The 20,920-nt window shown below is 37.3% G+C and overlaps 2 protein-coding genes across 2 annotated transcripts; both read left to right on the forward strand.

Moving 5' to 3' along the window:
* The first annotated feature begins 386 nt into the window (after positions 1-386).
* On the forward strand, positions 387-11,117 carry LOC140155714 (uncharacterized). The gene is made up of 7 exons (XM_072178648.1): positions 387-514; positions 3,605-3,813; positions 4,343-4,613; positions 6,876-7,036; positions 8,270-8,543; positions 8,965-9,092; positions 10,011-11,117. The coding sequence occupies exons 1-7, from the start codon at positions 508-510 to the stop codon at positions 10,386-10,388; spliced, it is 1,428 nt and encodes a 475-aa protein (XP_072034749.1). The 5' UTR covers positions 387-507; the 3' UTR covers positions 10,389-11,117.
* Positions 11,118-20,254: 9,137 nt separating this feature from the next.
* On the forward strand, positions 20,255-20,716 carry LOC140154660 (C-type lectin domain family 17, member A-like). The gene has a single exon (XM_072177227.1). It carries the CDS (start codon positions 20,255-20,257, stop codon positions 20,714-20,716), a length of 462 nt encoding a protein of 153 aa, XP_072033328.1.
* The last annotated feature ends 204 nt before the right edge of the window (positions 20,717-20,920 follow it).

Here is a 20,920-nt window from a genome sequence, read left to right on the forward strand (position 1 = left end):
GATTGGCTGTATTTAAATCAATTACAGTAGCTAATTTCAGGGTCTAATTTGAAAAAGGCAACGACGGAAATCGTAGGGAACCCATGATTCTCCAACTCTTTAAACATCCTCTATAGGCATACATGTATTTGAATGGGTTGCAACTTTGTCAATACTGCTGTTTTTCTTGCTGTTGTTTTTTGCCAAATTTTTATAGCAAAAAAATACCTATGATAATATTAATGACTTATCCTTCATTCTTGGCTAATTTGTAACAATTTGAATTTTTTACACCTTCGCTGGGATCACTGAATACCGAATAGGCCTTTAAACAGAATAGCGCCCCTTTGTGCCACATTGCGATAATAAAATTATAATGCAATTTTATTTCAATGGGCACACGTCTGACACGATCGTGAACTTGTTTACGCTTTGATAGTTGCACACAATAAACATGATAAACGTAATATAAAATATATTTACATATAAATAGCCTATTATGTATTTGCTGTCAGAAGGCACAACAAAATGGCAGGTAAGATTAAGTTGTGTTTTTTAAAGCGTATAGTGTGTTGTTTGTTTGCGTTTCTTTTCAGGCTTATTTAAGACTTCCTTGAATGTCCGTAATAGGTTAGTTTTGGTATTTGAGGCCTACAATATTATGATCTCCATGCTTACATTTTTGTAATGCATGGTTTTTCCAAGTTTTCCCGGACACGGAGCAAAAGAACCCGTCAGTGGGTCTATTGTATTGATTATTATAATAATATGTACTTATAATACACTAATCACCGCCCATTGCCTTTGGCACCATACAGGTATATCTGTGTTGGTCTACGTGCTGCATGTTTCAGAAATGTTTCCAGGACATGTTTTACTTTCCCAGCATAACAAATGAATGACAACAATTTCATGTAAGCATATTTCATGTAAGCACATAGGTTGCAAGAAAAGATTCTATATTATTGGGTTATGTTTACTTACCTTACATTTTACTTCCGCTTGTACCGTGTTGCGGGGAGATCTAACTTCCTTTTAAAGGTCTCAGACACAATTGAACAGTTGTTTTACACTCTTCTTAACACCACCATCTTCCCATCTTCTTAATGGTCTCCCTCTTGGTTTGGTGGCTGATACCCGGCTGTGATAAGTCATGCGGCTGGCTGAATTGGATGATTTGGATCCATTCTCACGATGTGTCCAAACTATTTTATCCTTCAATAAACTTCAGAGTAGGACTCGTGCCTACAATCTCTTATTACTTCATTCCTTGTCTTATTAGCTGCTTTCCGTAGGCATTTCATTTCGCAGGTGGTGATCTTCCTTTCGGTCGTCTTATTCATGGGCACATGTATGGGTCTGGTAGCATATAGAGCAGGTGTAAAGATGATGTTTATTAAATTTAACATCCATGTTAAGGTCACGATGGGAAAATATGAGGGACATAATTAAGGCATGTGATGCTGTTGGACTTTTGACATCTGGTCTCTAGCTCTCTGTCCAATTTTCCATCTTCTGGAATTATACTCCCATGGGATTTGAATTCCTTGTTGAAGAGTGCTGTTGTTGATTTTGATGCACAAGGTCTTTGGTGAGCAACTTACTGTCATGGAGTGTTTAGCGATATTTTCATGCCACATTTTTACAGGCATTGCTTAATTTTGTTACGTGTTCCTAGAGCTTGCTGATTTCATTATGAATAAGGCATTGATAATCAACAAATAGAAGCTCATTAAGGTCTGTGTAATTTTGGTTTTCCTCTTGGGTGATTCTGTACATGTATATCAAGAAAAGGAGAGGAGATAACACGCACATCCTTGGCGTACTCCTGATATCCCTGGGAACCAGTTGGTATATCAATTTCATGATCTCATGGCACAGAGACTGCTATTGTACAGAGCTCTAACATTATCCAGGAGCTGTACTTCAATTCCATATTCTTACTTTTTCTGTCAACCCTGTCAAATGCCTTTTCCAGGTCTGTGCAGAGTAAGTGCATGTCTTGCTCATGCTTCTTATGCACATCTGACGTAGAGCAAATGATGTCTGGCTAAATTAGAAATCCACTTTTTGTCTTAATCTTCTCTCTAGAATCTTGGCAAACATCTTTTCTACATGGCTCAGATATTCCACTATACATTCGACAGTCTCTTTTGCTCCCCTTCCTTTAACATATTGGGACTACAATAGCCTTTTGCCAGTCTTCATGCGCTCTTTTTTCGTCCCAGGTTCTTTTTTGTCAAATGCCTTTTCCAGGTCTGTGCAGATTAAATGCATGTCTTCCTCATGCTTCTTATGCACATCTGACGTAGAGCAAATGATGTCTGGCTAAATCAGAAATCCACTTTTTGTCTTAATCTTCTCTCTAGAATCTTGACAAACATCTTTTCTACATGGCTCAAGAGAGATATTCCACTATACATTCGACAGTCTCATTTGCTCCCCTTCCTTTTCCATATTGGGTCTACAATAGATTTTTGGCAGTCTTCATGTGCTTTTTTTTCGTCCCAGGCTTTGTTATATACTCTTGTGAGCCAAGAGACACCTGTCTCTCCACATACTCTTATTGTATATGCTGTGATTCCATTTGTCCCAGCTGCCATGCCCCTGGGGCTAGTTTTAACTCTGCATTTGCCACTTCTGTCTGGTTCAGTCTGGTCCGGGAACCTTGGTTTGAAAGGTTTGTGATGGCTCTGATCGCTAATTGGATTCAGCAATTCTTTGAAGTGTTCTTCCCATTTTGCATAATTAATCTTATCATCTCTATTGAGTTCTTCTTCTTACCGTGTCCACACACGCGAAATAATATGTTTCAGCCAAAGCTGGACACAACTCCTAGCAATATCATTGTACTCTGCAAGGTCTTCAGCTCTGCATTCTTGTTCCAATAGAGGACATCGCAATGGGTGCTCCATGGATTGTGGTTCAGTTCCACATACGCAGGTCACGATGTTTAGATAACCCCACTTTTTGATAATCACTTTACATCGGCCAGTACCAGCACTCAGTGTGTTGAGGCATTTCCATTCAGTCCAGTTTGAGTCGGCACCAGCGGGAAGTTCTTCTTTGGCACTTATGGACATCGATGTTGTTTGTGGACGATTGACAAGCCTCTCTTTCCGCAAGGCAGCTCTGGTACTATAGCTTGTGCACTTTGTTCAACTTTGTTGAGGAAGCTTTTCCTAGATTTCAGCCGATTCCTTACAGGTTCATGGCCGAATAGAGGATGTTGCTGTATTCTGGCGATGACATTCTCTACTACTTGCTACACTGCGAAGGATCTCTAGCGGCGCTATACCACGTAGTATGTATAGGCGGTCTGTTGATGCTTGTCTAAGACATCCAATGATAATACGGCAGGTGAAGTTGATGATTGGATCAATCTTTTTAGCATGAGCTGGTCTTCCCCAAACGCAGTTTCATGACAATCAAACGGACCATCAATTAATGGGACACACCCTTAAGCAACAAACTAAACATGAATTATAGCTCCTGCAACTTCATGTCATCTCTAATGAATTTACAGCTAACGATCAGGGTATACCAACATATTTATATATTCTAAAACATATGCGATATTGTATGATTCCTTTGTTTTTTCTTCAATGGTTGCATTAAAATACAGAATCCGATAGAGGTGCGCCAGTAGAGCAAGTCTCCTTGACAGAGCAAGCTACTCAGCAGAGTGATGGACAGCAGCAGTCGACTCCTCTTAAATGGACCATTTGCAGTATCAACCAGGGTTTCTACGTTACTACGGATCTAAGTAGAGAGGAACTCGATGAGGTCCTACGGTCAGAAGACAAAGACAAATGGGATAAGTATCTCTGTCATGTAAGTTCTTATAGGTTCAATACCACTAATTTTCTATGGATTTTCTTATACATGGAACTCTCACAGCGAAAAGACATTATTATCAATTAAGAGCCTTTTGTCTTTTTGGGAAAAATTTATATCTTCAATACGAAATATCAAAATTTTCTAATGATGGACGGCTTTTCCTCCTAGCTACATCATAGGCTACATACACTTTAAGTACATATCATTAGATTGATAAAGTTTACTTTGAGGACTGTTAAACATCAAAATTTAAAAAAAATATATAAATTTTTAATAATTTGCCATAAAATTTGTACTATATCGCGAGTTTCAAATAATCAAAATTATTTGATATCCGAAGGACATTCCTCGTATTCAGATTGAAATCTGGTGTGTTTGATGTGCTCTCAGGTCCCACAAAAAATACTGTGTAAACGTTGCCATCCGATTCCTCAACACGATTCTGCAGCACTAAAATGAAAGTGTAATTTATGTATAGTAATATTGATTTTAGTATTTCCTTCTATTTTTGATATGTTTACAGGATAACATAAAGAGAATGAAAGTGATCTCTTTCTCCGATTGCCAACTACGAAAGATCCCCATGTCCATTTGTCAAATACCCTCCTTAACTCGTCTGTACTTTGGCATGAATAAACTGGATAGTATACCCAGTGAATTCGCTCAGTTGGAAAATTTGACGAATCTGAATCTCTCGGGAAATCAATTTAGCCGTGTACCAGAAGCCATCGGTCGACTTCGAAATCTGAAGGTACTTACCATGCAGCGTAACAAACTTACTAACGAAGGTTTAGGTGAGTGTTTACGCTTTTGGCATACCATTCAACTATATACTGGCTGTAACAACAACATCAACAGAAACAACAACAATTTTACAATCGGATGTTTTATGAAATTGGAGTTATAGTCTGATCTACTGGACTTACGTTTTTGTGAGTGGCAATATTTCACATCCTATCTCGGATGCATCATCAGGCAGTGATGTTAAAGCGGCAAAAGTTCGTTGACCTGTGAAGAGGATGTTACGTCACAGGTCGAAGATGAGCCAAACCTCTGAGGGATCTTCTTTATCGCTGAACAATAGGCCCCTGCCAAGTTGTGTCGTAGTCCGCGTTATTAAGTGAAGGCTCCTCCCGTTTGACATAAATCGCTTCCTTGACTCCGGGCTACGACACAACTTGGCAGGGACCTATTATTCAGCGATAAAGAAGATCCCTCAGAGGTTTGGCTCATCTTCGACATGTGACGTATTATCCTCTTCACAGGTCAACGAACTGTTGTCGCTTTAACATCAGTTGGCCTGATGATGCATCAGAGATAGGATGTGAAATATTGCCACTCACAAAAACGTTAGTCCAGTAGATCAGATTATAACTCCATTTTCATAGTTATTTACCTGGATGAATGATAATCTTCATAATCGTAATCGGATGTTATGTAAATGTTTCGGGCATTCAGGGAAATAATGTATAGACGAATCCAATTTCACCTCAATGGCAGCCATAGCTGGGTCTCGCTGGGTCTATCCCACCTGAAATGTGAAATGGTGCAGCCTTGGTGGGAATTTTAAACTGCATTAAATCACCCGTGTTACACGTAGACAAAAGAATGATGAAAGTTTACAACACAATAATAATATAACATCGCTTTTTAAGCGGCTTTAATCCACCCAATTGGGCAGTCACAACACCAGTTTGATGCACCGCCCAGCAAACACAAAACGTTTTCGACATCATTCGTAAAAGGTTATAAAAGGTTGTCAAAAACGTTTAAATGTCGGGTTATATAAAGGGTATATTAAGAGTATAAAACGTTTTCATAACCTTAAAAACATTTTTGATAATCTACTGCTCAGCAAACAAATTTTACAGAAAACGTTTAAATATCGGGTTATATAAAGGGTATAAAAACGTTTTAATAACATTCCAAAAACATTCTTGAAAACTTGATACAAAATATTCTAAACAGAATGTTATTTTGGGGTTGAAAAAATATTTTGCGAAAAATGTTTGCCCAAAATATTTTCAATAACGTTTAAAAAACGTTTTCATGACCTTTATATAACCCGACATTTAAATGTTATTAAAAACTTAAACTTAAAAAAAAAACATTTTAAGAACATTTCTGTGTTTGCTGGTTTCAAATATTTTAACATAATGTTATTCAAGTATTGACACAATATTTGGCAAAAATGTTTGCAAAAATAGTTTACAATAACATTTTTTGAAAACATTTAAAAATATTGTTGTAGTGTGTTTTTCATACAAAACGTTTTAAAACGTTATCATGACCTTTATATAACCCGACATTTTAATATTATTAAAACGTTTTTACCTAAACCAAAAGCCAAAATATAACTTATTTAAAACGTTTTTAAAACGTTTTTGTGTTTGCTGGGCGGTCACCCAGTAATGGCCGAATGAATTCTAACTATCACTTGGCTCGTTGGATTTGTCTATAGGCTGACTACCAGGAGCATTTTAGTTCTTTCATTGCTCGAATTCAAAAAATATTCCCGATTACTGAAATCATGTTGAAAACGAGCTTGGCCATTTTGCCAATTTTATGCACGCATATCTCTACTAAGTTTTGTTACCAAGTAAAATTTACCTTTGTGCTTTATACTACGCGAGATCACCAAAGAAAAACAAAACTTTTTTCTTGTGTTCTTATCTTTTTCACATACTTGAAATAAATGATAATATTATTTTTAACAACCTAGCTGGTTTATAATGGTTCAATTCCATTTTATCACTTTTGTAGTTCACCAATTTGATTGGAACAAAGCTTATTTAGTAGCTAAATTTGATTTTATATTGCCATTTTTGATTTTTATTATTACCATGCATGTCATGTAAGACCAATTCATCTAATTTTATTTTGAGAGAATAGTAACCCGGAACATTTAATCTCCAAATATTAAACATTTGGAGGTTTACTACTAAGAAATTAAATGACATCTTCTTGAAGCTTCGTGTGACCTCTGCTTAAGTAGCGGGTGTGATATATAACACACTATTATTAAAATCATTATCATCTTTATATATTTTGTCTAGAAACCCTGAAGCAAAATATTCAACTAGAAGAATTATCACTGGCGTCCAATCAGCTTTCAAAGGAGCTGCCGCATAGTGTGTGCCAACTGAAGTCTCTGACACTTTTGGATCTGAGAAACAATCGAATTGACAGTCTGACAGAAGAGATAGCTAATCTTACGGTAAATAGCCCTTCGAAAAATATTAATGGACATACAAATAGTCTGAGTTCCACGTATTCGACACTGAACATTACTTTCAACTGCCTTCGTGGCCTAGCGGTAAAGACCTGGATTCATAAACAACGAAGTAACGGATTGGTGGTTCGAATCACATTGACGACGCAGAAAAAAGCGCAGTGATACCTTTCGATGAATAACTTGTCGGCAAATCAAATCGGCACAAATGTACAATGCGTTACGTAATCTATTGCCCCTCTATCTTATTAAAGCCTCCTTGCTTATTAAATAGCCTTATATTGCAACGCGTTTTCCTGGCCTATTTCTGCTGCGACTACAGACGTTGCGTTTTTGGGTCTCCGCAGCGATTTTCGGTTCTCAGCTGCGAGTTATGATTTTCGGCTGGGATTTTCCACTTGATTAGCTTTGTTCAGGGCTTTTCTCCTTCTCGATGTTTTCTGCATCGGAAATACCGAAAAGAAGGCCAAAATGCCGTTGCGTAAGACCTCGCGTTTTCCGTTCTCTGTCGTGATTTTTGGTTGTCTGCTGGGACCTTCACTTTTCTCCGCTCACATGATCAGCCTTTTTTCGGGGCTTTATTCGATTTATGGACGCGCAAAACGTTACGGTCGCAACGGTTACAAAACCACAAGACGTCCGACCATATTTTGAGCTTTAAGACTGAGATATAGCTCGATCCATTCCTCTTTGTCCTTCGCATAGGCCTACGTCAAGAGAGTGAACAAAGACCCGAACAATAGTAACAAAAAACGCCCACAAAAACGTCGGACTATTATCTCAAGCTTTATAATTCAGCCGTTGCGTTAGACGCCACGCTTTCTGTTATCCGCTGGGATTTTCCGTTGCCCGCTGCGCCCGGCCGCTGCGACGTTAGGTTCTTTCCGCTGAAATGATCAGCATTGTTTGGGGTCAAAGGTCAAAATGTAGTCCGACGTCTTGCGAGCGTTTTACCGTTGCAACAGACGTAATGGCTAATTGGCCGTAACATCTGCCGCAGCAAGTAAAATTTACCGTAGCGTCTTCTGCTGCAAAAAGACGTCCATTAATAAATCAAATAAAGCACCTGCAGATCAGAATGTCGTAATATATTTTGGCCTTTAAAGTCCGACGTGTTTTGCGGGCGTTTTGTCCGTTACCATTGTTTAGGGCTTTGTTCGCTTTATTGGTGTCTGTACCAATGCCCATAAAACAAACACATTTACATTAAATTTACAGGAATTACGGGTATTGAATGTGAGACAAAACCACCTGTATTCACTACCAAAAAGCATGTGGAAACTGGTCCATCTCAAGTTGGCTTGCTTTGCGGAAAACATGATTACGTCTGTCAAGTTTGGCGCCTTTTCCAAACTTCCCGAGTTGAAAGATCTCTGCCTGTATTCAAATCGTCTGGAAAACAAACAGGAGTTGGAAAAGTTCTTGGAGTTGTTCAAAACTAAAGGGAAGCTTCTTCGACTTGCAGAAAACCGCGCTAGTATTACCAGGGCAAGTAAGTTTATTGGTGGTGGTGCTATTCAGTTGTTGGTGTGGTGGTGGATCGGACAGTAGTGATGTTGTTATAAAGGTCTCCGTAAATAGTCCGATGCCTTGCGTACATATTCAAGTTTCGACAGACGCAGCGGCTAATTTCCACCAGCGTGTTCCTCAACAACATATTTTCCGAAGCGAATGAGAACAAATCCCTAAAGGCCAAAATATAGTTCTTGTGGGTGTTTTTCCGTAACGTCAGACGTTTTCCGTTCTCAAATAAAATCGTCGAAAAAACTACTGACGTCGCTATTTGGACGTTTATCTGCAAAGACGTGGGACTAGGTCTATACGGTGGTGGCCTTTACTATAAGTTTAAGGTAGATCCATGAATAATTATTTGATTGATAATGAAAGAATAAATATATTATTATTTCATACAGTCACGTGTGACAGTCCATTCGAGTATTATAGTCATGATGTAACCTTCTTGCATGATGGTACTGAAGAGGTAGCAAGTTGGGTCCAGAGAGCTCAGAGACACTTGAAAATAGATAACATCTCATCAACGGTAAGATAATCAATTTTCTTGATAGTCAGAGTCACTATAATAACATATCAATTTGTAAGAGCTCTTTAGCAAAGTCATAGTTCATTGAATTTACAACCGTATGACAAAACAGGCGAAAATGGTAACTTTTTGCACAAGATTTGCAATTTATAGAGAATTGGCCATTGCTCATTCTAGTGACGCTAGTACATGGACAATATAAGTGTGCTTTTTCATTTAATGACATAAAATTTGAAAAATATTGTAAGGAACACTTGAGGCTTTGACTTTTAAAACCTATATTTTGGTTTAAAAAATGTGCTTGGATAGGAAGTTTTCAACAGATTTTCCACATTCGCCTTGCTATAACATTGAATTACGTTTTCTGTTGACGAAAAATGTTTTTAGGGCGAAGTGTTAGCTTTCATTTGATATAAAAAAAGAAATTCTGAATGGATGAAGGGAACACTTGAGGTTTCCACAAAAACCAATCAAAGAGGCCCATTTTCAGCTAGAAGCTCCCCTGCTCTTACATTGCTATGTACTCAACCGTGTAGTGTAATCAAAGACTGTGCGGAGATAATTCCTGCTTGCTTGAGAGCTCTTGAACGAAAATGTGTGCTCAGGTGTATCGAGGTAGAAACTGTGCGCATGATGGTTTATAAGAGAATCGTTTTTGTATAGAAACCTTTCCATAATGTCATTGACTTTTTCGGTAAATCACATAGGTTTTGCGATTAGATGTCTGATACCGATGGGTGACCTCGGTCATGTGGGTTGGTGGGTTAGTTTCGCTCCGTAGGGGTCTATACTACGCTTGGTTGGGTATTGTCTGCTTTAAAAAGTTTTATTGAAGAATCTAAGCCGCCACCAAGTTAGAGCAAAACAATGTTGCCATGCTTGATATTTCCCATGTCACTATTCTGTTCTTTATCCCAGATGAAAACACCTCATCACAAATCCGTCGAAATATTGCGTGACGTTCGCACCTGTCACGTCGTCATACCAGTTTTCACGCAGCGTTTTCATCAAATGGTAGACCAAGATGATCCATCGGGTGCCAATCTTCGCGATGCATTGGACGCATTCGTCAACAGAGGCCGTCTAAGCAACTTTCTGCTGGTGTTCTACGAAACTTGTGTCCTATCTAACAAATGGTTTGGTCGTCAATCTATTACAGTTCCGACTAATGTGGAAAGTGAGCTTGATGATGGAAGCAATGGTTATGATGACCATTTAGACAAACTTTGCAACCTGGTAAGGGAAATGAAAGGCGATAGGGTTAGATTGTCTTCGACTTGTATGCCGCATCCGTAGCCATATTGATTGGTATCCTTTCATCCCCTCTGCTGGTGGCTTCATCCAGTTGTGGCGTGTTCTTGAGGAGAGGGTCAAACAGGTGATATGCCCCTCGTCTCTATTCACGCAGGCAGGACATATTTTGCGAATCCATATTGATTCCCTGATGAAGCGAGTACTCGCATCATACTCCCTCTGCATATCGTTACCAGTCAATAACCTGGTTCTATTACATGACGTGATCTGCTATTGACTTGCTTTCATAGGCGGCAGAAGTAGGGGACGGGGGATTATATCCCAACCTAAATTTTCCAAGGGGGCGTCCCCTCAACAATCCCATTAGAAGAAAAAAAATCAACAATACTTACCCTGTGTAGCTTCCTTTTTAGCCAGAAAAGCACCGTGTTTGGGCCAAAAACGGTAGAATTGGAAATGTTTACGCAATCGGGCACACACAAAAATTACCTTCATTTGGGGCTATAGTCTGAAAATTAAAAAGTTTCAAAATGCTCTAATTGAGCTGAAATTTAAATGCAATGTCCGACATTCCAAACATGTTTAAAATATTTTAAAATTCATTTAAGGACATTCATGGGTCATAAGGGGTCAAATGTCAAGTTTTCAAAATGCCAGCTACGGCAATTAATGAAAAAGTCTTATTAAAATTAATCCTATCCAGCACACTATACTGCGTGATCAGGTGATCAAAGTCATCTGCCTAACTTACCTCGTGCCCTTGCAAAGGACACATTGCCTCATTTCAAATATATAGTTTTAGTTTTGGGTTTGGTTTTGGTCACGTGGTTTCCTATTGTCCTGCCTAACCACTTGAATCATAAGATATCGAACTCATTGTTTCTACCTTTTGTTTAAAACCGAACATTTGTGTCAGTCAGTTTCGGTTTTGGTTTCAGTTTCTTATAAGTGGTGTGGATCGTAAAATAATTTGATTTGAAGTTACCTACTCTAAGTATACAAAAGAAATGTTTAAATTTCGCAGTGCAATATTCACGAGCAGAGAAGTCGAACAAAGCAGTCTACATTTGAAAGCATTGATTTAGTTTGAAAGCATTGACTTGAGACTACGAATTAGCCTAAGCTGATTTCACTGTGAAAATATATAGACCATCGAAATATTTCCACAGACATTACAATAGCCACTTGACAGATTATGACTTCATTGATATCAACACTATTATACATAACTCTATTTATGTGCATGTCATGTCGCATGACGGAAGATCAATATCATAGAAAGCTGGTTTAAACTAACTTTTATTCAATTTATTTATTGGAGAATAGAGAGAGAGATAGAAGAGATCGCCAGGGAAAGAGGGTATGTGTGTGTGAGGGGGGAGGGTAAGGGTAAGGGAGAAAGAGAAACAGAGGGGAGAGAGCATTGGAAGTGGGAAGGGAAGGAGGGGAGAGGGGGCTCAAGAGTGGAGTGGAATAATAGGGAAGAGTCGATATCGAGTGTGGGGAGGGGGAGGAGGTTATATATAGGTGGCGGATGGAACATTGGTAAGAGGTATGGGTTGTGCTTTCCGGGGAATAATCTAATTCATAATCAAATCATCTACATCGTCATGCATCGTTTATATTTCAGACAAATAAACAAAACAACCCCCCCCCCCCCACCCTCAATATATGCACATGATTTCTACATGTAGGCCTAGGTCTCGTATATATCCATCATTTGTGTCTCAACGATGTGTAATTTTATGGTGTCATGGAAGTGTGCCATCTACGGCAAAAGTCGCCCGCGTTGATAGATATCGATAATGAAAATGTTAGCACAATAGGCTATTATATACGTATGGTTATAGGCCATTATACTTTTGATTATATATACCCTCTTGTGTCCTCCCAGCACAATAGTGTTATGATTGCATACCAGTTCATCTCCACATTTTAATCCCTTGATTTTTGGTTTCTGAACAATAGAGAAACCAAAACTATATATTTGAAATGAGGGATTGATCTAGTTTATCTCTTTTTTAATCGAATATGATGTATCCGCAGTAGTGGCGCATGGCGGTGACCGGGAGGGGGGGGGATGACTCTATTCACCCATTGCACCAGTGGCGTAGATTTCTTTTTGACATGGGGGGGCACGCCGTCATCATCCCTATATCTTCGTGTCAAAAATTGCCGTGATAGTACGGCGAATCCTCTCGTTTTTCAATAGCTACGCATGGCGATTTTGTTCGAGATAAGCCGAGCGACTCAGGCTAAGCATAATACGACTATCATATGAGATACCATCAAGTTCTATTCTACACATTATTACGATTTGCGCATGCTCTAGTATCCCATATGGTGTTGCTATTACAAGGAAATTCGATTTGTTTTGAGGTAAAACCAAGGTTTTGTTTTAAATACACTAACTTAAAATTAAATACACTAATTAGCGGCCATCACTGTTTGCTCTGGATACATTTTTACTGCATTTTTGGCGTAACGATTTTTAAATCGAAAGTTAAAATTGTGATATATTTAATTTTGAGAATTACAATTATATAAACATGATAAAGGAGCACATTTATGATCCAGGTGCGTGTATAATAAAAAATTCGACCACACGTGTATATCACAATGCATATGTAAACTTTCTTTATCTGTGTCAACAATAGAATATTGATCACCAACGGAGTATGAAGCTTTATGAAAAAAATTTTTTTATAATATAGCGTGTTGACACTGTGGACTAATCACGTTATAAATGTACTCAGGAAATATAAACTGTAAATATTGGAAATAATTTTTATTTGGTTTCCTTTTCGAGCCAAAATATCAAAACATGTATTTTGTTGAAATGTTTTGTTGTATTGAGGTGTATATTATTTATAACTTATGGCTATTTATTTATTTGCTGAGTTGGTTTGCTTTATTTGTATTGGGTAACAATGTACAGAAAAAAAATGTACATAATAAAAACGATATAGATGATACAAAATTATAACACACAAAGGTATTATGTAAATAAAACTGCGTAAAAACAACATTATTGTTTTCAATAATTCATTTCTTGAAAGTGTTCATATTTGAGGTCTACATCAGGGTCTGGTAAACAATTTATTTATCCGCCCTCTATCTTCAGTATAATGAAACCAACTTGATTTCAAGTTACTTACATAATTAAGTTGAGACTACACTCATAGAAATGACCCGTTTGCCTTGTTATTACAACTTATTCATATAAGTGAGGAAAATGTTAAAACACCTTCTTTTTGACCTTTTGATATCACTTTCCTTGTCATTAAAGACTTTAAGGTTAGCAACTATTTTAAACTGTTGCGATTTGGTAGTTCACAGCATCTTGTGAATGGTAGTGAGCTTTAGCAAAAATTGCATTAATCATTTCTTGGGTTACCCAGGGTAACCCGAACAAATCAAATCAAATCTCCCCCACCCCAAATTTCGTCATCAAAAGTGAGATTTTGGTATCAGATGAAAGCTCATAGTTTTCTCATATCCAAGTCCATTGCACCAGTGGCGTAGATTTCTTTTTGACATGGGGGGGGGGGGGCACGCCGTCATCATCCCTATATCTTCGTGTCAAAAATTGCCATGATAGTACGGCGAATCCTCTCGTTTTTCAATAGCTACGCATGGCGATTTTGTTCGAGATAAGCCGAGCGACTCAGGCTAAGCATAATACGACTATCATATGAGATACCATCAAGTTCTATTCTACACATTATTACGATTTGCGCATGCTCTAGTATCCCATATGGTGTTGCTATTACAAGGAAATTCGATTTGTTTTGAGGTAAAACCAAGGTTTTGTTTTAAATACACTAACTTAAAATTAAATACACTAATTAGCGGCCATCACTAGTCCATACAGGACCAACGCAATATTTAGCACTATAATCAACGCCGTCAGGCGTTGGTCCTTATAAATTCGTTCGCTACCCCCAGCAGCGCACTCGAATTACCATAAGCAGTGACCTGAACCAACTCAGTTAATGACAACGTAATAACTCCAAATATGGTTGGTAACCCCGCCCATCATTTAACCGCATCTGTTATGTAACTGGGACTAGTCATCTCAATCGATTGATTTTGAGATTGCATGGATCAAAACACTTCACACTTTTGAAGTAGCTGGGTTTCGATAGACCATGCAGTGTAGGCCTAAATCGTGATATCATATTGATTTATGTTGTAAAATCAGTGTTCTGTATTAGTCTGGCTATATTTTTGGAAATGTGCCTCATTTTGGAAATAAGTATCAAGCGGCAAGTTGGAACTCCGTGACCCTCAAAAAAGACCCTCAAACACCCTACATACTCATAGTCATATAGGGGGCAAAAATTAAACATGCTCCAAATTCACAAAAAAACCAAATTATTTGTCTGGGTCTAAGGATCACAGTGTAACATATTTGCATGTAGGACACATAGTTTAAGTTTTGAGGCTCGACAGGTCCAAGTTCAATTTGCATGCTAGGGGTGAAAAATTAAAAGTTACTCCAATTTTCGAAAAATGGATGCAAACTGTTCTTCAAGTTCAAGGGATTATTAGATTAATCACTCAATCGTTGGTTCATTCAACCAATCAATAAAGTAGTTCAACAAACAATCAAGAAAACAATCAGAATCATTTAATGAATTGATTAATCAATTAATTGATATGGTCATCCTATCAATCAATATAATATAATAATATAATAGAATCACAATAACTTATTAGATTGATATGAATTAATAGTCAATCAATCATTAAACTACTCATCAAGCATCAATTAATAATCATTCGTTTGATCAATCGATCAATTATGATTATTAACAAATTACATGATTGTAGTGTCGTAATTAATGTACCGTATCTTGGTGTTAAAATATCAATCAAGTAATCGAGTCAAGCAACCACTCAATTTATAATCAGTCTCTCAATTGGTAGGTCTTCATGGTCTTACACTAGGATCCACAACATTCTCATCTAATAAGGACGGACACAATTCTTTAACCCCAATACATTTGTATATTCATTGAATGACCTTTGAAAATATGGGTACAAAAACTCGTACTCTGCAACTTGAGGTCAAATTTGCACTATTGAATATTTAATTGAGGTTATTGAACTATGTCATTGGGATGAAAATCATGGTATTATACCCCTTAAAGTAAATAAATTAGTGAAACCCAAAGTTTTTATGAAATGTGTCCTCCAATTCTATATTTTTCTTAAACATGATAAACAAATAGGCCAACTGTCACAATTAATAGAGGTTGTGCATATGACGTATGCCATAAATATGGCGGACTACTCAAATCCATTAAACAAAAGAATGATTGCAATCTACCGAGACAGTTCGTCTCACACACATAACAAATGCACTACGATCAAATAGGTTGATGACAATTAACATTTGATTGAATGTACTACACTCATGACTGCCCAATGATTACGGTGAAGAACTTCGGTTCAAATCCTTTGTTTGTAGCCAATCAATAATTTCAAGCACAACCTCTACAAAAATAGTAACGAATCGTGGTTAACCAGGACAATATTAAATGTAGTGATGACAAAAGGAACTGATTGTATGCAACCTACAGGTCAGTGAACTGAGGGTAAGAAGAAAACCGAGTATTATAATAGCATTAACATATATGCAACTAAAGAGGATTAATAATCAATTTTGTTACGCAATACTTGTGTCAATCCCAAGCTAGAAGCTAGTGTTCTGGTAGCAGGTAGGCAAGCCACACCTACTGACAGCTATTGATGATATTCAGTCAATCGGATTGGCTGAATATCATTAGTAACTAATCAGTAGGCATCAATTAATCAGTTTGACATTTCCCCGACTTTCCGGGAAGGATTTGTCGAATGTAGAAGGACCCACGCCTGACGGCGTGGACTATCGTACTAAATGGAGCGTGGTCCTCCTTGAAGGACTAGCCATCACTGTTTGCTCTGGATACATTTTTACTGCATTTTTGGCGTAACGATTTTTAAATCGAAAGTTAAAATTGTGATATATTTAATTTTGAGAATTACAATTATATAAACATGATAAAGGAGCACATTTATGATCCAGGTGCGTGTATAATAAAAAATTCGACCACACGTGTATATCACAATGCATATGTAAACTTTCTTTATCTGTGTCAACAATAGAATATTGATCACCAACGGAGTATGAAGCTTTATGAAAAAAAATTTTTTTATAATATAGCGTGTTGACACTGTGGACTAATCACGTTATAAATGTACTCAGGAAATATAAACTGTAAATATTGGAAATAATTTTTATTTGGTTTCCTTTTCGAGCCAAAATATCAAAACATGTATTTTGTTGAAATGTTTTGTTGTATTGAGGTGTATATTATTTATAACTTATGGCTATTTATTTATTTGCTGAGTTGGTTTGCTTTATTTGTATTGGGTAACAATGTACAGAGAAAAAAATGTACATAATAAAAACGATATAGATGATACAAAATTATAACACACAAAGGTATTATGTCAATAAAACTGCGTAAAAACAACATTATTGTTTTCAATAATTCATTTCTTGAAAGTGTTCATATTTGAGGTCTACATCAGGGTCTGGTAAACAATTTATTTATCCGCCCTCTATCTTCAGTATAATGAAACCAACTTGATTTCAAGTTACTTACATAATTAAGTTGAGACTACACTCATAGAAATGACCCGTTTGCCTTGTTATTACAACTTATTCATATAAGTGAGGAAAATGTTAAAACACCTTCTTTTTGACCTTTTGATATCACTTTCCTTGTCATTAAAGACTTTAAGGTTAGCAACTATTTTAAACTGTTGCGATTTGGTAGTTCACAGCATCTTGTGAATGGTAGTGAGCTTTAGCAAAAATTGCATTAATCATTTCTTGGGTTACCCAGGGTAACCCGAACAAATCAAATCAAATCTCCCCCCCCCCCCACCCCATTTTTCGTCATCAAAAGTGAGATTTTGGTATCAGATGAAAGCTCATAGTTTTCTCATATCCAAGTTAAATTTAACGCCCAAGATATTTTTCGTTTAAATACTAATATTGTGAACAAAAACGGAGTGATTTGTGGTAACCGGAATTGTGTGTACTATCCTAGTATCGGGCATTGTTATATACACGTTTTTGCTTCTCATATCAGAACTGCTTGAGCAATTCAACTCAAAATATAGAAACGTATTGTTTTAATGGCATGCGTCCACCTAAGATAGAAAACAGTACATGAAAAATCGGACCACGCCTCTACTTTTGTTGACATTACTCAAGGTGGAAATACTTAGATCCTAAGGCAGTTGTTGCATTAACTTAAACGAAATTAAATAACCCATTTGGATTTCTCACAATTTGACCACGCCCCTCCTCCAAATTCAGCTTAATAACTTTTATTTTTGTAATCAGCGCAGAAGCGTCATATAGGAACAAATCTTTGATAAAGCTTGCCTGTAAGTCACACTCAATGCTGTGTGAATTTAAAATTTTATAAAACTTTAATATTTCAGTTGTAATAATCCATTCAAGTATAGTGCTAAAACCATTTGATCTTGAGTTACTCACAACATTTACTTAAAAACTATATTCTTTGGTATAAGCAGAAAATGAGTTAGAGTTGAGTAGGCCTAAGTCTAATTAAACCCAACAAGTAATTTGTATATCCGTCGTTTTATCTTTTCAGTTTCTGTTTCCGTATCCGTAATAGTTTTTGTAAGTCATTGTTATTCTGAAGTGGTAGTCTCCCAGGTATGACCAATCTTTTATTCTAGCCTGTTGTTAGTTACTGAAAATTTGAAGCTCGTGAATTTCAGTTTTCGTTTTGGTAAGTTATATTGATTTTTTACATAAAACCTTGAGATGTGCGGTTGGGTGCCAATCTAGACAAAAGAAGAGTCTAAATTTTACGGTCCTAAATTCGCGGTAAATTGTACGGCTTCAATTGACTTGTGTTTGGTGTATATGTACTTACGCCTAGACGTAAGTGGATCGTAAAAAAAGTCTTGCATTGAAATATATACTGACCATGTTGCCAAGTTATAAGCAATGAGTCTTTCATATTGGCGATGAAACGAGAGTCTAAAATAGTCAAATATCTCCCAATGTGGCGCGTACAAGTGGTGATTTGGTAATCATGTTTTATATTGAAATGCAATACAAAAGAATGTGCATTGGAGCAAAGATAATGTATTCTATTCATGGCAAGCTTATCTGATAATTGGTTGGGCCTATATGCAAGACTCGGGTTTATTTTAAATGTTTATTTTTGCAGAGCTTATTTTCAGTCATGGATCATACTGATAAATTTCGCGAGGGGGAGGGAGGGAGGGAGGGAGATACTTAAGTTGAGACTGAACAAGCGAGAGTGGGAGGGGTGAGGACGAAAGAGAGGAGAGGGAGAGACGGAAAGGCTAGAAAGAGAAAGCTCGAGAGGAGAGAGGAGGGACCGGGGAGGGAGTGGGGAGCCTGATCATGGTGGTGGTGGGGGGGCAGGAGGAAGCAAAATAGGGAGATAGACATTGATACGAGGGAAGGGCGACACTGTGGCCCTGCACAAGTGCAATGGGGCGCGACAGGCTCATAAGCGGACCTTTTGTGATTGAAGGGCTTATTTTCAACGTTTTTACAGAAAAAAGTGGACCTTTTCATTCGGATTTGCATTTTGTCATAATAATGTGAATCAATATTTATCACTGTCAAACACGAGAGGGCGCTAGACCATTAAAACAGCGGTCGTACACCGGTGTTCATTTATCTCCAGCCTTCATGGGCTTTATTGACACAGGCAATTACCTCTATTGAAATAAGCTGATTGGTACTTCAGAGTTAACAATGAAGTCAGATTACAGTAAACTTACTGAATCCCTTGCGTTTTCGTATCTGAACAATAGAGTTACGGAAACTGAAAAGATAAAAAGACCCTATGTGTATAATCCCGATGGCGCAAATAAATTCGTTGTCACATCACCAGCACTGATCATGCTGATTAATTAGGTGTGTGTGTGGGGGGTGTACGCTAGTGCAATATTTTACATATAGCACTGCTCAGAATCTGTACGACCTTAATTAAACCCACCGTCAAGAGTGCATGAAAAACAGTAAGGCCCGTTCCAATAGCTTCCACACTGCAAAAACAGCAGAGCAACACTTAATAAACACTTTAACACTTCATAAACACTTGCTTGTACAGTGAAGGTATAGGGATGTTAATTTATAAACACCAAAACACGTTTAGAAATATGAAGATGTTTATGGTTTTTTAACACAAGATAGTGTTTAAATACATATTTTAAACACTATCTTGTGTTAAAAAAACATATTTCTAAACGTGTTTTAGTGTTTATAAATTAACACCCCTATACCTTCACTGTACAAACAAGTGTTTATGAAGTGTTAAAGTGTTTATTAAGTGTTGCTCTGCTGTTTTTGCAGTGCAATGAAGGAGGTAAGTTTCCAAAAGCTTTAAAGCCAAAGGGCTCTTTTCAGAGCCACCAAAATCTGTGCAAATGGGTTACACGCAAATATATTATGTAAATGGTGCAATTTTGTTTGAGTGTATGTATACACGTATGACGCGTGGATTATACTTTTTAGCCTATAGACACGATAGAAGGAAATGCATCTGTATAAACTCTTTCCTTTTATAGCAGCTAGGTACTTTTGCCCTTTTCAGTGAACATGAACGTATAATTTGTCTGTCACATGTCATGACTACCCTGGAAATCGCATCATAAAAATACTTATGGTTAAAAACACAACCTAAAGGCATACTTCATTTAGATGTCTGATGTTACTGGTAAGGTCTTGTGTTGACTCCTAGGCCTAATTTATAACTTAATATGCATCAAGAAGACCTACTGTAATTCGAGCTGGAAACATTTTGATAACCATTTGTTAATTGAAATCGCCCAAAATGCTTCTTCTGAAAGTTGCTGTGATTGTTTGCTTGATTGGAACAGTCGTTGGTACCTGTTGTATGGATTACTGGACTGCTTACAATGGCAAGTGTTATCGGTACTATGATTTACTGAAAAGCTGGTACGATGCAGAGTATTACTGTATCAATATGGGGGCTCATCTAGTTGGCATCAACGATCGTGCCGAAAATGACTTCGTTAATTTCCTGACATCTGGACCTCAAAATGACAACCAGCCTGGACATCCAGTTTGGATCGGTTTCAACGATATATATGAGGAAGGGGAATGGAGTCACATCGATGAGTCTTTCTACGGTTTTCATAACTGGGCGCACGGAGAACCTAATGATCAAAATGATGAAGACTGCGCAGAGACTAATTATTTTCAGCAACGGGGTGTGTGGAATGATGAAAATTGCTATGTGAGAAGATGTTTTGTTTGCGAAAGTTATGACTGATGAAGATTGATGAACTTGACACTTAACAAGTTTAGTGTAGTATTTACCAACAATATTTAACCAATTCAGTACTCTTTTGAAAATAAAACAAGGAACTCCTATAATACTCTATGGAAAGACAGGAAGTTTGACGGCTATTTTACCCGGGTTATTTTATTCTAATATGTCTACAAATTGGCCTATCATTGCAGAAATTTTCAACAT

Source organism: Amphiura filiformis, chromosome 6 (genome assembly GCF_039555335.1).
Source record: "Amphiura filiformis chromosome 6, Afil_fr2py, whole genome shotgun sequence".
NCBI lineage: Eukaryota > Metazoa > Echinodermata > Ophiuroidea > Amphilepidida > Amphiuridae > Amphiura > Amphiura filiformis.

Excerpts from the sequence above, each read along its gene's own strand:
- LOC140155714 (XM_072178648.1), top strand. Across the intron at positions 8,544-8,964 it reads CGCTAGTATTACCAGGGCAA|TCACGTGTGACAGTCCATTC; the intron begins GTAAGTTTATTG and ends TATTTCATACAG. Across the intron at positions 9,093-10,010 it reads TAGATAACATCTCATCAACG|ATGAAAACACCTCATCACAA; the intron begins GTAAGATAATCA and ends TCTTTATCCCAG.
- LOC140154660 (XM_072177227.1), top strand. The coding sequence starts at position 20,255 with ATGCTTCTTCTGAAAGTTGCTGTGATTGTTTGCTTGATTGGAACAGTC.